General features: G+C 40.1%; 3 protein-coding genes across 3 annotated transcripts; 1 reads left to right on the forward strand and 2 right to left on the reverse strand.

Annotated features, from left to right (window-relative positions):
• The first annotated feature begins 266 nt into the window (after positions 1-266).
• On the forward strand, positions 267-2183 carry LOC135937586 (uncharacterized). Its single transcript, XM_065480744.1, has 5 exons — positions 267-311; positions 739-883; positions 945-1260; positions 1369-1668; positions 1721-2183. The coding sequence occupies exons 1-5, from the start codon at positions 267-269 to the stop codon at positions 2106-2108; spliced, it is 1194 nt and encodes a 397-aa protein (XP_065336816.1). The 3' UTR covers positions 2109-2183.
• A 209-nt stretch (positions 2184-2392) lies between these two features.
• Positions 2393-5333, reverse strand: LOC135935729 (G2/mitotic-specific cyclin-B2-like). Its single transcript, XM_065478275.1, has 6 exons — positions 5058-5333; positions 4643-4854; positions 4202-4580; positions 3984-4145; positions 3163-3705; positions 2393-2933 (listed from the first exon to the last, which is right to left on the reverse strand). The coding sequence occupies exons 1-6, from the start codon at positions 5106-5108 to the stop codon at positions 2841-2843; spliced, it is 1440 nt and encodes a 479-aa protein (XP_065334347.1). The 5' UTR covers positions 5109-5333; the 3' UTR covers positions 2393-2840.
• A 4101-nt stretch (positions 5334-9434) lies between these two features.
• Positions 9435-16404, reverse strand: LOC135936435 (E3 ubiquitin-protein ligase UHRF1-like). Its single transcript, XM_065479244.1, has 13 exons — positions 15169-16404; positions 14896-15051; positions 13549-13688; positions 13233-13367; positions 12980-13170; positions 12519-12690; positions 12245-12458; positions 12020-12195; positions 10688-10831; positions 10445-10601; positions 10193-10381; positions 9884-9982; positions 9435-9767 (listed from the first exon to the last, which is right to left on the reverse strand). Exons 1-13 carry the CDS (start codon positions 15316-15318, stop codon positions 9597-9599), a joined length of 2094 nt encoding a protein of 697 aa, XP_065335316.1. The 5' UTR covers positions 15319-16404; the 3' UTR covers positions 9435-9596.
• Positions 16405-16566: the final 162 nt, after the last annotated feature.

A 16566-nucleotide genomic window follows, 5' to 3' on the forward strand; every position in this document is an offset into this window, starting at 1 on the left:
GGTAACACGAGAATTCATTCATTTTTAGTGCCCTCAACGGCGGATAAAGGATGAATCGAATTCAAAGAATTTCGGCTTTGGTCTGAAGTGGCGTCAATGATGCCGAATGTGATTGTTTTCGTTCATGTAAATTATAGTAAATCGGCATCAGGCCTCAGGCCGCCAAATTCTGGCTAATTTTGTTTTCTTTCTCTGTTTTAAGGTCACTTATTAGTTCTCAGGGGATAATTTGATTTGCGTTATTTGCTTTTTAGACGGAATTCGTGATGGAAAAAGACGACAAAGAAGCTCGATTCGTTGAGCTCACGAAGGTGAGGCTGGAGGCCCTGAGGAGGAGGCAGAGTCTATCTAGAGAAACTTGCTGTCCACTACGTTGCCCACAATTTGGACCTTTTCTCCGAGCAAAACAAACTTGAAATTCTACGTAAGTTTGATTGGAACATTTTAGAAAAATTAATTTGCATTTTTATTTCATTCATTAAAGCCATTCAAGTGCGGGAGAAGGTCTTGCAAAGAGTGCTGCAGTTTGGCTGCTGTGGTTCCAACGGCAACCCAGAAATGCTACTAAAGGTCATGAAGGCACTGCCCCGCAGCTGCTGAGTCCAAGCACCAGAAAGGTTGATTAGAAGGGCATCTTCAGCTTTCGCCCCGAAAATTCTGCATTGAAACAAGTATTTTCCGTATTTTCTAATCATTTTTTATTGAAATTAATTCAAACTGATTTATTAAATAATGTAGGTTTTCCACTGGATTGCTTTTCTGGCTCCCAATGTGGAGGAATTGTCCTTGTCTAGGCCCAGAGCTGGAGTCAGGATCCTTGACATGCAGTTGCTGCTTCCGTCACTCAGCCAAATGAAGAAGCTTAGAAAACCTGCTGCTCAATGTGACCGAGCCTAGCTTTTCTGACCTGAGCAAGCTGTGCGGCTCTTTGCCCAATCTGCAAGTGGCCAGTGTCGGCGCCCTTTGGCACGTGGAGCATGATTTGAGGGATGGCAGCGAGCACAAGAGAAACTTGCAGAATCTCAGGGTGCTCGAGGTCAACAACCTGTGGCGTTCGCAACACCATGATTTTTTCGCCACTGTGGCTCCCCATCTTGATTACACCCTCGCTCAGAACTGGGAATATTTACCACTCTCTTCCGACGAGAAGGAGATGCCGCCATTCCTGAAGAGAAGGTTCATTACCCTGGGAGAACGGGAGATGCTGCATGAAGGGCTCGAACTAGACTGCCTCTCAAGTATCCAAACATCACCCATCTCGTGGTAATTTTTACACCTTTTTAGTATGGACAAGCTTATTCTTATACCGCGGAAATTCATTTTTTTTTCAGTCCTATAGGATTGTATCAAGTATATTATTTTTTTCAGATTGAGGACGCTTACTTCGAAGAGCAATGCATCAAAACGGTGCTGCATTTCAAAAAAGGTTGAGGCCTTGATCTTCCACGGCGTGAGTTGCTTGGACATTGTGGAGCGCATCTTGGCCGCCTTTGGCCACCAACTTCACTCTTTGGCCATCTTGAGCACTCATCCGAGCGTAAATCTGGCTCTTGGAAAGATTTCCTTGCTCTGCCCCAAATTGGAAAGGCTGCACCTGGTAAATGCCTCCGTGCTGGACACCACAAAGGAAGTTTTTCCGGAGTTGACCGAGTTGATTTGGATCAACAGGTGTGAATCCAGCCATTTAAATTATTCTTATCTCATTATTTTTTTGTTATAGTAAGGAGATTCGGTCAGCATCCAGCCTGTTGTGTGCCCCTAAACTGCGGAAGTTGATGATGAAAGGTGTCTTCAGCTTGTCTGATCTAGAAAAATGCACCGAGATGATTGAAAAGGGCGACGTTCTGAAGGAGTTGCGTGCCTTTAGCGTGATTCTCGATCACAGGAACAACCCTATGTTCTATGAACAGCAATTCAACGCGGCCAATCGCATGATGAAGACCGCATCCACCCTTCTGCCCAAACTGGTCAATTTTCAGTTCGGCCAAGAGATTGATTCCAGCCATGAGTCTGATGAGGAAGTAGATGTGGCCTTTTTGCACTTTCGCCTGGACACTTGCTACAAACTGGTGAAGGAGTATAACAAACACAATGGAGTCTGTCCATGAGATTGAAATGACTTTTCAATTATATTTTTTGTTAAATGACCTTTGAAATAAACTTGACGTATGCTACTCTTTGAAAATAAATCACTGCAAGTATTGATTTAAACAGTCCAAATGAAAGCTCCTTAAATCCTGCCAGATCAAAAACACAGAACCTGAAATTTTCGCCCAACACGCATTTGGGAAATAATAAGATATTACTGCGGTCAAGCTTGAGAATTTTGGTTTTTCTAAATCTCTTCGAAGTAGAAGTGTTATATTTTGGTATTAAAACACGTTTCTTTAGTTAAGATTAGAGGTTATCACTATGAGTTTATTTCTCTTTGCATAATTACATCTTAAATCGAAAATCAGGGTCAATAATTATTAATTTTGATTCATTGATCACGTGCATTAGCAAATTTTAGATTTACAAATTTGTCTAACAATAATACAAAATTTCAGTGTCGAATATCAAAACAGTTACAATACACGGATTTTCATAGAAAATGTACAAATAATTAAAAGGGTTACATTCGAGTGTTAATTAACAACAATTTGATCGAGTAAGCTGCTTCCGGCGACGTACAAAGATATACAACTGGGGCAGATAAAAAATGGACATATTCAAAGATTGAAACTATGTATTTACCGTATTTACAAAATTCTGACGCTGGTTAAACTGTTTGTAACTCAACACATAATCAGTATATTAATGACAATTTTGGTTGAAATAGCATATATGATGAACACAATTCAATCCCTGATTGATTTGATCCTGTCCAGATGTCCTTCAACTAACTGGCTTGTCTCAGACACGCTCTTGGTCGAGTACTTCTTGCGCACGTTCTGAAATAAAAGATTCAAAATATTTTCCAGGACACATTCATGTTAAACAAAAAAACAGATTTATTAAAGTCAAAGATATTTGAAAATTGGAGTGCTGTTGGGTTTGCTAGACATAGAGAGCGGCCATAATTGAGTCCAACTCTAAATTGTAAATCGCGAAATCAGATTCTAAAAAACTTCCTAACGCCGCACCAAATTTCAGGGTCACACATAAAATTAAAATACCAACCTGCAAGGTGGACGAGTGTCCCTTGAGGACGACAAGCGCAAGTTGCTTGACGGCCTGCTCGACCTCGGCAAAGGAAAATCCAGAGAAGTAATGCAGCGGTGGGCTCCAGAGGCGCTTCAGGGTGTCGCTGGGACTTTTGTCAGCCTGCTTGTACTCGCCGTACAAATCTTGGTCAAGGTTGACCAGCAACGAGAGGCACAGGGCGGCCGCGGCCTGCAGCGAAGGTCGCACGTGGCACATCTCGTGGCGCACCAGCTGCAGTTCCATGAAGTACTTGGCCGCGCAGTGCTCCTTGTACGTGGCGTCGGCAACCTTGGTGTAGCGCCGCAGGAACTGCAGCGGCAACGGGCGGCCGATGCTGAAGGCCAGCCCGCCAAGGATCCTCGACTCCATCTCCACGACTTGCTTCTTGGTGTACGTGTTGTCCGTGACGTAGACGCAGTCGGCGATGGTCGGACACAGGATCTCCTCGTATTTGGACGCGATCAGCAAGCTGGTCACGCCCACCAACTGCAGCTGTGACTTGGGAGTAGCCGGGGCAGTCTGTAAAAAAGAAAATAATCGTTTGTGTCGCGGAAAATTGGCTCGTGTCTCGACCCGCCCCCTTTAATAACTTTTCGAGTCAGCTGATAGGAGTGAAGTTAGCTCTGAGAGAGGTTTACCACCTGGAGACAATTTCATCCCGAACAAATGGTTCATGCGCGCGATGCAGAGGGATATGAAAGTGGGTGGCCAATTTTCCGCGGTATAAATATTTTCAAAAATCACTTGGTACATTAATTTTATCATTTAAAACAAGTTGAAATTCAATGGCTTCTCACCAGCATGTATCTGTCAAAGATGGAAACTGTCAGGTACAGCGTCTCAGGCATCAGCTTGAACTGGCGGTGGACGCCGACCAGCCAGTCAACAACTGTCGCACGCATCAGATTCGTCATGAATTTGCATTGCTTGATATACGCATCCGGAATGCAGTACACAACCTGAACAAGAATATTCAGAAAAAGGGACTTCCACTTCAGATGAAAAAAAAACGAACCTCAAGGTGCCTCATGTACGAGAAAATGTCCTGAACATAAATGGCCACATACTGGGCGTCCTCAGAGTCAGCCTTGTTCAACTTCTCGAGATTGGCTTTCTCCTCCTGAGAGAAGCCGCTCAAGTCGGGTTGACTGCCCTGAGCCTCCACCCTGCCAGGTTTGGGCCTAACTGTCGGTTTCACCGCAATGCGAGTCTTCGGAGCGGCCAGGGTCACCGCCTGCTTGGGCTTGGCTTCTGGCTGCGCTTTCTGGGCAGACAGGATGTTGGCGATGCGGCGAATGACGCCAGGCTTGGTCGTGCCGGCGGTCGGCGGCACTGCTTCCTTCTTTTCCCGCACTGGGAGTCCCGTCTTCAGCTCTGCAGGCTTTCCTGCCAGTCTGCCAGGTGCAAAATTTCATAATTCAGTTCATATAAAAATTAGCATTAAATTATTTTATACTTTGGTTTGACCAAAACGGGCTTGTCTTTCGTGGCATCGTTCTGCTTCCTGACGCCGAGGCCGCCCTTTCCAGTGGTGACCATCTGGGCCGTCGCCTTTTTGTTGCCAATCAAGCCCAGTGCGCTTCTCACGTGTTGGACTGGCGCCGCTTTAAGCACCACATTCACATTCTTATAGTTAGGCAGAGCGTTTTCCGCATACTCCAAACCGGTCTGTAAATAATAACAATTCCATCAGTAATCCGAGAAATCCATAATTATGGAATTTATCGCCCACATTGGACCGCCATTTTGAGGAGTGATCATTGAGGCGAAAAGAAGGAAAAATCACAAGAATTTCGGGGATCGCGAGCCGACCGAGCCGTCTCACTTAACCACGCGTTTAAATATCATGAGTCTGATAGATAAATAAATACCTGAGCAGTGCGACGAGTCAATCGAAGCGGCCTTCTTGCAACGTCTGCCATTTTCAAACTGGAAAATTCTCAACTACGCACGCAAATGCACTTCGCATTCGCACTGATCAACTGTAGATAAAAGGGATAAAAGACGGATTTAGGCAAATTTCGATTCCAAAACTGCCACGGAAGCGACGAATTCGCCGCTACAATCCCGTATTTTTAAACTCAAACAAAAACAACAGAAAACAGTGTCTGACAAAACGAAACGAGTTAACTCTTCTCTTCAGCAACACACTGACAACTGACCATTGACATTGACCAATCAAATCGCTGATTTTTGCCGGCTGAACGGCGGAGAGGCGGATGAGCGAGCAGGAGCAACCGACCAATCACAGAGCTTCGTTTTGTCACGTGACCTGGAACTGTCGGGGAAGGAGAATTGGCGGCATTATTTGAATCGCTTGAATGGAAAAGGTGTTGCGTTATGAGTTGAAATTGGTGGAAGAAATTAAGATAAAAATTCTGTATTTTTCTAAAATGCTAAAATGAATCTTTTTTGCCTTTCTTTGAATGAATATGATGCCCCCTTTGATATTAATTCCGAAACAATTTTGTGAATTGCAACTTATTAGTCAGGAATAATCTAGCTGATTTATTATTCAAAAATTTGCCTTTTTTAAGCAGAGTATTTAACGTATTTAATTTTGAATATTTTAATTGTGAAAATAACTCAATTGAGAACACTCTATTGATAAACCGGAATACACAGACAGGAATAAACATTAAATGAATTCTACTTTCCAGAATCCAGAAATGAATTTAAGAAAATAAATAGTAAGCTCAATAATGAAATCAATAAAATTCTCTCACCACTTACTCTGCCAACTTGAATGATCTAAGTCTGCGGACTACTCCCACACAATCCCGTTGTTATAACTCGTGGAAAAATAACTCGAGTAAAACCCGAGGGCTATCGAATCCATGCTTATATAGTGGCAAGCAAGTGTGGTTATATCGCCCGAAACAAGATTGAACAATATGATTTCATCAAATTTCTACATTGAACAAATAATTATTCTTACAAAAAAAAGTAACATCCTAACTAACGAGAGATAAGTAGTGCCTTCTATTGTAAGTCTTTATTAGGTTTATTAGAGATTATTCATACTTGAACAAAGAAAAACATTCTAACTAACCTATAACTATAATCCAAAGTTACGCAATTTCGAATGTAATCCTGTATTGGTACAATAAAAGGGATTCAAAATTTTATAAAAATTAGAAGAGGAATTTAAAACAAAATATTAAGTGGCACAAATTTGGACAAAAGTTATAATATTTTTAAATTTTGCCCAAGGAGAATTTTACTATCTCGACCAATGTCAACTCAATTTTCGATTAGTTGAGTATTTTATGCAACCCGGGAGGCACGCAGTATAAGCAATAAAAGTGCCAGGATAGCATAAACTGGGAGAGGGAATCATATCGACCTGTGCGGCTCGCATAGTATATCCTGGCACCTGGTCAGCACTTGTAGAGAAGGCAAAGAGTTAAAGGAGTGATGGCATTTGTGGTCCAGCCATGAACGTGAAGGAGAGGAAGAAGCAAAGGCCAAGATAAAAAATCCGAGAGTGGGGATGCGCCAGCATCAACGAGTGCCCCACTATAATTTCCCGGCTCTTGGTGTCTCCTACATTTACCCTGAGTTTAGAGAGAGGGAGAGAGGAGATAGACCAATGAGAAGCCTCGAATTTCCGACAGGCGCGCTGGCGGAGTGCGCGGTCGCAGTCTCCTTTTATTCACCCTTACCCATAAATACGTTAAATTTGGCGGGCCAGCTGCCAGGAGATCATGCGAGCTGCGGAGGTTGTTTTTTCCTCATCTTGCTTCTCGCCTTACCTCGACAGGTGGCGTGCTAGGTGGTTTCCCCCTTTTGCTTCTATGCTTGCCGCTTGCATGGCAGCTGCGGCAACACTTTTTATCTATGATCTTTTTGCTGTTGCAGCCTGCATCAGAGGGCTGTTATTTTTTCAGGCAGCACCTTGAGGGTGATGAAATTCTTCAAGGTGTTCTTTGGAAAGAGGTCCGTGACCATCAGCTGCTCAAGGTCAAGAAAGACCAAGCACAACATTTGCTTTTTGTAACTATATATAAATTTTTTAAATCACCATTTCGTGCGTTTTTAATTTATTTGAAGCCGTCAATTCATAATGGCGCCATAGTGTAGCGGTTGATTCCGATTTTAAGGACGCATTCAGCCCTGATATTTATTTCTTATTTTGATAAGAAAAAGAACAATGTAGCCAATTGCCGTAGAAATGTCAGCAAACATTTTGAAATATTATTTAATTGTTTTTCACGCGTTAGTGCTGAACCGATTTTGGATTTTCGCCTGACAAAAGAAACCATTTTTAGGGTTGAATTCACATCAGCATGATTGAGCCATTTTTAAGCAGTATATTCGTCTTAAAAACGCAATAAAAGGGTTTCGACATTATTTTGTTAAGCTCTAAAATATATTTTGGATATTTTTGTCAGCGCAGATTAACTAAATTGATTTATTCAACGCTTTAAAATCCTTTGTTCATCTGGTGAAAAATATATGTCAGACAAAATGAGAAACCTAATTTGGTTGATTATTTGAGTGTTTGGTGTTTAATAGATATATTAATAAAAGAGAAATAGTGCGACCAGCGTCAAGACGAAGAATCCTGGGAGTACACCCGGGGCCACTAATGTTGCCGACGAAATCGTCAAAAACCATGGTCCTGCAGGGTATCTGTAATAATATACGTGATATGATAATTACTTATGGAAATTCGGTACTTATTTATAAAGCAAACCATGAATGTTGCATTGAAATAATATCACAGAAAAAGGAAAATATTTGTTTAAAAAATGACAGAGAATATACTTGATTCCGATGACGCCGCAGGCAATGCGTTTATTATTACTGCTATCCGTTATTTTATCCCTTTCAGCATCGTACACAGCCACTGTGCGGCCCAGAATGCAATTCGGGCTGAAAAAGAGCGACAGTTGAGAGTCTTCATATTTATAGGAAATCGCATCGCCTGCTTCTTTTAACCGTTTTTGCTCAAAATTCTGCTCCGTTTGCCTCATCAGCTGCGATGAAGTGATTATAAAAAAATCAAATTTCCCAAATTTAATTAAAAATTTTGAACCTTCTTGTGGTTATAGGGTTGTGGGCCGGTGAAGCTGCAGCCGTTGGTCAGGTCGCCCGTCTCGTACACGACCAGGGCAATCCTGGCGTCCGCTCTCAGGCCACTGACCGTGCCCTGGACCAGAACAGATCCGTTCAGCCCTGATTGCGTGAAGGTCACGCTGCCATTCACCGAAAACCCTAACCCTGGCAGGTCGCCGAAACTTGTCACAAGTGCAATCGCTGCACGCTCCTATAAAAATTAAATAAATCAGGAAAATGAATCTGCCCATAAATCAATTTTAAAAAAGCTCAGTTCTCCTTACGTTGTAAATAAAACAGAAATATACTTGCTGATTTTTTATAAGCTTTGAAAACATTTATTTTTCAGGAGCGAAAGAAATTTTTAAAATTACCTGAGCGGTGGTGGTGACGAGCAGCGTGGTCGCCAAAGCGCAAAATTTGGTCACTTTCTTGTCCATTTCTCACAGCAAATAATACACGAGCGACGAACTTACAATCACGAGATTGGTTTTCAGACTGTTACAGCTAGAAAATTAAATACTCGTTTCTGGCGCAGCAGATGAGTTGTTCCGCATTTTTATAAATATTTTTGCTTTTTCAACAATAATTGGTCACGTCGTGCTATTGAACTCTCCTATTTAATTTAAACTAAATTACCAATAACAGCTTTTTACCGTGGTAAAAATAGTCTTATTGTTCCTGCTGACAAAATAAGAGATTATTATTTGTGAACGAAATAATTAAATTTTCCTTTCAACTGTGCGAAATGTAGGAAACTATGACGTCACTAATATCTTCTCTGTCAGTTTATTGGCTGATTTAAAAAAATATTAATAATGGTGACGTTTCTTTGCCCTCAAAAATTCGGAAGAAATTCCTGCTGTTTGTAATAATAGAATTAAAATTCTGATGCACTGATTTTCATTTAAATTAAACAAATTCTACTAAAAAATCGACTCAAGACTGATGAATACGAGAGCATCAAACAGCTATAACTTATAAGTTAGTGCCAATCGAACAGCTCTAACATGGAAAAGTTGCACGCAATATTATTTTTTTCAAAGTTCTAGTCCAAAATTTAAATAGCTATTTTTTAGCTTGATTTAAAGCAAAACATATACCGATAATTATCCGAAAATACAGAATAAATAAGAATAAGCAGTTTCAATTTTATGAAATGAAAATGCAATTTGTACTTGTAAGAGTCATAAGTATTATTCATACCATATAATTTAATCTCAGTTTGTACTGCTAACATAGAATAAGAAAACTTGTCGATTTCTTAATTTATTTTGTGACTTCAAAATGAAATGATATAATTTCACATACATACTATAGATACACGAAAGGGAAATAAAAATTTGGTTCTATGGATTCTTTGAAGGTGCTTGAGGACATTGTACAGGGTTGTAACCTGTAAGCACGGCATTTAAAGCTTTATCAAGAAGTTGGTTCACCTTGACGTCCCCTTCCACGCTGGCAAGGCAACAGGGACAGCTGGCTTTACTGGACTTTTTAAGCCACTTCTTCATACAGGTCTACAACAGAATTTTTTCAGGCTAAATTAATTTATGAAATGATTGAAATGATTTTTAACTCAATGACAAGTCAATAGAATGTAAAAAACAGTTGAAATTTAGATAATAAAACTCACGAGGCAGACATTGTGGCCGCAAATCGTGGTGGTAGGGTCCTTGGCGGTCTCCTGGCAGATGCAACAGGCAAAAGTCTCAGCCAAGGCACGGATGAAGTCCTTTTTTTGCAAAACAAATACAAATGTTGAGATTTTCAGGGAGTCAAAATGATTTTTTCTCCCTTAAAATTGTTTCTTTTAGTTTGATTTAATTCATAATAAATAGGAAAACCCCTGATATTATTTTAATTATAGATTGTTCTTGAAAATAACTTAAAAACTATAATTCGCATTTTCTCAATAGTAAAAAATTATTATTTTTCAACTCACTGGATATCCCTGTTCCAAAGCGGGTTGGAGACTATCCCAGTTCCTCTTGTTGCACGTGTCCTCCTTGGCCAAGGCGACGATGGAGGGCGGCAACTGGTATCGAACCCTGGCCCTCTTTGTCACAGGCATCCCCTCAAACGGTAGGGTCCTCTTTTTGAGGTGAGTTTCCTCTCCCTCGTCAGGCTCACCCTAGAGAACAGCGTTTTTTGTTGTTGTCAATATGCTGTGAGAGATAATAAAGTCAAATAATACCTCGAGGTGTCCGACGCTCATGTCTTTCATAAAGCAGAACCCGGCAGAGGTCCACGGAGACGGCTCGGAGTCGTCTCTCCTGAGAATGAACTTCCACAGGTTCCTCCTCTTTAACTTCAGTTGGTAGTAAGAGCTCACCTTATAAATTCCATCATAGCTGAAAATTTAAAAATCATTTTAAATGGGTCCAAAATTAAAATTAGAAATTTTCGGGAAATGGGCAAAGTTTAAGTTCAAACCTACCGGTAGCCAGAAATTGGAGCAAATTTTGAAATAGTTCCATGCTGGTATCCGCGAACCAGCCTAATTGGCAGTCCTTTCTGCCAGTCTCTTGACACTGCTCCGTTTTTGACATCGAGCTCTGCGTGGCAGGATTGGGCCAGAGCCCTGCAAATAAAATTCAGATCAATTCCAAGTTGCGCAAGCCCTTCACAAGTGTTCCAAGCCACCAATTATAGACAGCTCTAGCGGTTTTAATTTCGATTTCTTAAAATAATCTTTTGATATGAAATAAGACACCGAAATTCTCCGTAAAATCGTCAGCTTAGATTTTTCAATTTAAAAAATATTTTCCACGTTTCTGGACTGATTTTTGTTTCTAAATCGTAAGAAGAATAATTATTTAGCAACAAGGACCGGTTTTAGGATTGTAATTCAGCAATTTTGGCTGAATATTTGAGCTTTAAAGCAACAAAAACCTATTCAAAGACACCAAGTTTGATGAAAATGGACATTTTAAAATATTTTAAATCAGGGTCACGTCAGGGACAGACCCTGAATATCGATTTCAACCTTTAAAGGTCTACTCTAGGCCCTATTTTGTTTTCTAAGCTAAAAAATGCGAGAAAATATACTTCAGTAACGAGAGGCGAGATCGAGCTCGACCTCGAGCCAGTTTTTTTAACTTAAAATTCTAATTGCAGAGATAATATCGCGATTGCACCTTTGAAACTTGGTGTGCTTGTGCAGAATTTATTGGGCTACATTTTAGCCCTGAACACCAAAAATATCTAAGAGGGTTATCATCCCTTAATATTGAATTTTCGAAAAAAGGACGCAAAAGGTGACCTTGACCTTCGGCCTGCGCATTTTTTGTAAATTCAAAAGTTGTCCAGGATGGAAAACTAGGTTGGGTAGTGAAAATTTCAAGGTGATACCTCAACTCTGTCAAGAGTTACAGTCTACCTTTTACTCACATAGTTCGAGATTTTCGGAGATTTTTTTTAAAACGAAAAAATTTTGGGAACGCTCCCATTCCCAAACTTCACCTTCTACTAGTAAGTACTAATGTAAGAAAATACAATCGTCACATAAAAATATTACATATAAAAAATAAAATCGCGTTGAATCAGCCTCAAAATTGGACGACTACTGCTCGTATACTATTTTCAGATTTTCAGAAAAATTTAAACAAATCGCTTTTGAAACTAATTATTCATTCCTTAAAAGTAAATAAATTTGGATCTAAATCTGATTAAAATCTTTGGGAACCTTCATTAGATTTTTTTTTAAATAAATGATTTTCAGCTCGAAAAATCCATTGGAAAGAATTTAAAAATAAACCACAGCACTCACAAGTTCAGGCCTTTTAACTCTTGGGCATTGCCTCCGCTTCCAGACAAGACAACGGTTTCTCCGTGGTCCTCATCCCCTGGTTCGACGCCGCCAGTCAGGCACAAACTCCAAACGCCTTTCTTCGGAGCGCCGCAAATGCCAGCATTGAGGGGCAGATGGACACCATAGCGGCTGACCTGAAATTTTTATTAAAATATAACCTTTTATAATAACAGCAGCCCTCACGTCTCTCCTTGAGGCCCAGAGTCTTCCCGAGGGTACGCCGGGAATTCGGCCAAAGTGCTCTCGAGGGACAATGGAAATTACGTCGGTGGCGGCAGTGCTTTCCAAGGGTTTCCCTTTCTGAAGCAAATCCTTCACTTTCTCTTCTCTCCTCTGCAACTCTGCCTTCTCCTTTTCCTGCTCCTTCTGGTTGACGTTGCTGCATTTGTTGCAGTACCTGAATTGAAAGAAGCAAAAATTTTAATGATTTAATTAATTTTAATAAAAAAAAACAAACCATTCTTCATCAGACTCTATATTTTCCACTGGCGGGGAGGCGCAGGTTGAGTGATAAATGTCCTCACACTCTTCGCAGATAAGTTGCAGCTCCTCATCGTGCTTCCCACCGCAGACACAGCAACTGCAGCTTTTGCACTTCTGCTCAGGGTCATCGAAGCACTTCTTGCAGGCTGGAATAAGTCAAATTAACGTCAGGAATAGTAAAAAATACGTATGGAAGAGCAGGGTTTTGAAGAGATCCAAGCGTTTATTTAACTAATTTTTGTAATTTCATGTACTTTAAGACAGCCAAATGGATTTTAAAAGCTTTCCTAGATTTAAAAATAGTAAAATTCAAATATAGGAACGATTATTTAATTCTGATCATCAACAGATCTGAGAAAAAACATCTCCAGTAAATTAAATCTGGGACAAATGACTTGGAAATGATTTAAATGAAGCTAAAATAAATAAACTCACGCTTTCGAAGAGCAAGTTCGCAGCCAGCATTGACCCATTCCTCTCTCGACACTAATTTTGGAAAATTTACAGTTCTATGGTTGAACAAAATGGGCTGGTTTATGTGCTCCTCATGAGCAGAAACACTTCCAAATACCCTTGTTTTCAGGTTCCTGCGTGGTGGCTCTACTTTAGTAATTTTCGTATGGAACCTTAAAACAACAATGATTATAATTTACAATGCTCTGACAACAATAAATGGATAAACACTCACCAACCATAGTGTTTGCTTTTTGGCAGGCAAACATATGCTAAGATCTGCATGCCAACCTCAAGGTCTTCAGGAGCAAATTCTACATAACTACACGGCCTTAGATTTTCCACTTTCAGTTCAAGCTCCGTTTCCGACCTGTTAATTACAATATTATTAGTAAATTTTTAATGTTAGAAAATTATTGGCAGAGAATCCACATTTTTATAAATATTTAAAATTTTTCTGGCAAAGGTCGTTGATATTTTTTAAAAGTTCAAACGCTCAGCGCTCATACAGAATAAATAGGGAAATTGAATCTGTCGGGAAATTGACTCACTCTCCGTCGAGTACGTGGAAGATGAGGTTGCTCTCTTCCTCGTCCGAATCAGCTTCAGCCTGGCTTCCACTTATTCTCAGCAGTTTGGCCTCGCGCCAGTCACCTTTCAGAGGATCCCTGTAATACAGGCTGTCGCCAACCTAAAAAAAAACAGAACAGATAGTTTCAAAAAAAGGCGGATAATGTTGATTTATTTTGTGTTGGTGACATTTTCCTACTAAATCTAGTTTAACACGGGTTTGAGCACATCGCGTTTGGCCCTGAAGTCAGTGGCGCGACCTGAGGAAGGTTGGTGACTGGCGAGGGTGAAAATTTTTAGCCAAATGTGCTCGAAATTGCAGAAAAAGCAATCAAAGCGCGCCGCCGACACGATCTCAGGTCGGCATGTACCCTGAAAAGGTTGTCATGGTACCGCCCGTTAAAGCCGAATTAAATACCTATCTAATGAGGGGTCATGGTTGAGGATAGGGCAAGCGGTTGAATTTTAATAAAAATTAAACCATTTTCGCTTGCGGAGTCGACGAATGGCCAAAAACCCAAAAAAATCCATTTTAATTTTTCTATGGGTTCAAATATTTTCAAAATTGGTTTGAAAATAGACGTTAGTCTTCCACGTAGGGTGGAACAGGTGGGAATCCATTGCGGACTCGTGTTTTAAAAAAATCGCGATTTGTCGATTTTCCCTGGGAAAGTTCAATAACGACGTTTTTCAAACTTCAAATTCTCTCTCCTCCTAGGATTTTGATCGTATCGGCTCTAAGTTAATCTTAAAAGATTCCCAGATAAATTTTGCATTCTTTAAACCTTTGTCCTACATCCAAGATAATTTTTTTAAATTTTGATTTTTTCCAAATTTTCGTCGAAAAAAATTCCTGGTAATTCGAAAAATGGTTAGATTTTGAAAACTGCGCACGGGTGGACGTGTCTTACCAAGGGGCATCGACTGGTGCACGAATCACTGGTCTCCGGCCCACAGGGCCCGGCTGGGCCCCGAAAACCAAAATTTCGTAATGTCACAAATCATGTTTTTACCCATTTAAAAATTTATAACTCGGCTCCTCTGGGTCGTAGAGTGGAAAAATCAATGTTTGTTACACTCGCCGTAAGATTCTGCGTATGTTGGGCGTATGTTCTAGCTAGTTTGGGGTAATTTTTGATATTACATGCATGATTAAAAATTTAAAACCAAATTCCCTTGAATTTTTCAAGAATTATTCACAAATAATCTCTGTTCAAACTTGTTTTTCGAGGGGTTTCAGGAAAACCTGGTCGAAATTCCACTAATTTGCCTAAATAACTTCTGAAAAACCAAGGCAAATTTAACTACAGACATTTATCGGTTATTACCTCAAAAAACTGGCTTTTTGGCGAGTCTCTCTGCTCTCCTTGAGGCTTGCTTATCACCTTTTCCTCCTTAGCAATCGCATCTTCTTGCCTTGTCCTTACATTGACGCAATGATTGTCCGTGATGTTGTAGAAAATCAGGGCTTTTTCATCCTCCAACTGAAACAGCAAACGACGATTTTCTAATTTTTACAACCGATAAAACAACCCAAGTTAATAAAATAACTCAAAAATCCAGAAAGTTTGCAGAGTAATGTGGAATAATCGTGAACTCACCAGCTTTCCGAACGAAAAGAGTTGCAGTTGGGCGTTACGCTCGACTTCAAACGCCTCGATAGCGAGTTCCCGCAACTCTTTAACCAGAGACGTTGTGGGCAAAGTAACAACTTTGTTCTTGCCCTCAAAATCCATGAGCCTGACGAGCATGGTCACGGCCGATTTGGGCAGAATTTCGGCTTATCATACATTGGCGAGGCGAAGTGTGTGTTGTTGTTTTTGTTGTTGCGAGACAGCTGATCTTGAGGCGAGGTGAATGACCGGGCCGCACTGGTGGGAAATTGGGATAGGTTAACGGTCGCCTCTGAGTGGCTGGAATTGTCACATGGTTTTGGAGCGTGAGAAAAGGAGCTAAGGATTTTTTATCGTTTTACTTAATTAAACATGAATTTTAAGTTCTATTTGGATTTAAAACGTATTTAATTTATTAAATATAATCATAAAAAGTAATAGCGACTAGACTAATTATTTTATTATCTCGTTCTATCTCAAGTACCAATTTATTGAGTCGTCCTCCGTTCTGCACACATGTGATGACCAGGCACCTGACGCACACTCACACTCACAAGGCAGAAAACCCAACTTTCAAGAGAAGAACGACAATTTTACGCAAAAAGCAGGTAAATTACAGCAGAAAATACGTGCATTAATGAGAATTAATTGTTATACAGCAAAATTAGTTAACAAAAAATTTACAATTAACGCTGTGGCAAAATTACAGACCGTAATTTAACAAAACTTGAGCCAAATTCTCATAAAACTGCCACACTATTATTTAATTTTACTGTCAGAGAGCTACACACGGTTCCCCCTGAACGAATGGAGGCACAAATTTTTCCATTAGCAGAGAAAATATTCAAATTGCCCAAATTACTTTAAAGTAACCGCTGCTCCACATAATTTGGCCACGATATTTACTGGCATTCATTCCAAAAAGATTGCCACGATTGAATTTACAAAACGTTTTATAATTTTCCTACTGTCGCGTGTTAATTAATAGCTCATTAATAAAGCTAAAAAGTTTTCTCTTCGATCCAGATCAGCGTAAATGGGTTCATAAAAATGAAATATTTGGCTCGGGAGTTGGCCCACCGCAAAGTTACTTTGAGAGAACTGCTCTCCAAGAAATATTGCAGTCGTTTAAATCTCCATTCCAGGAGCTGTGTTATTTTTGTCCCAGGGACCGCGCAGTTCTTGAAACTTCGTTGACGTCCGAGCAGAATTAAAATCTACTGTTAAAAATTTGTTAAAATATATTTACAACGAAGAATTAAAATTAAGGGAGGAAAACCTCTTACGTATGGAGCTTGAATGTTTTCTCGCATCTTGAAGTAGATTTTCTTAAGCAGAGAAGGACCAAAAGAAAATTCTCATAATTTCTTCTCGTTGAGCAAGATG

Source organism: Cloeon dipterum, chromosome 2 (assembly GCF_949628265.1).
Source record: "Cloeon dipterum chromosome 2, ieCloDipt1.1, whole genome shotgun sequence".
Taxonomy (NCBI): Eukaryota; Metazoa; Arthropoda; class Insecta; order Ephemeroptera; family Baetidae; genus Cloeon; species Cloeon dipterum.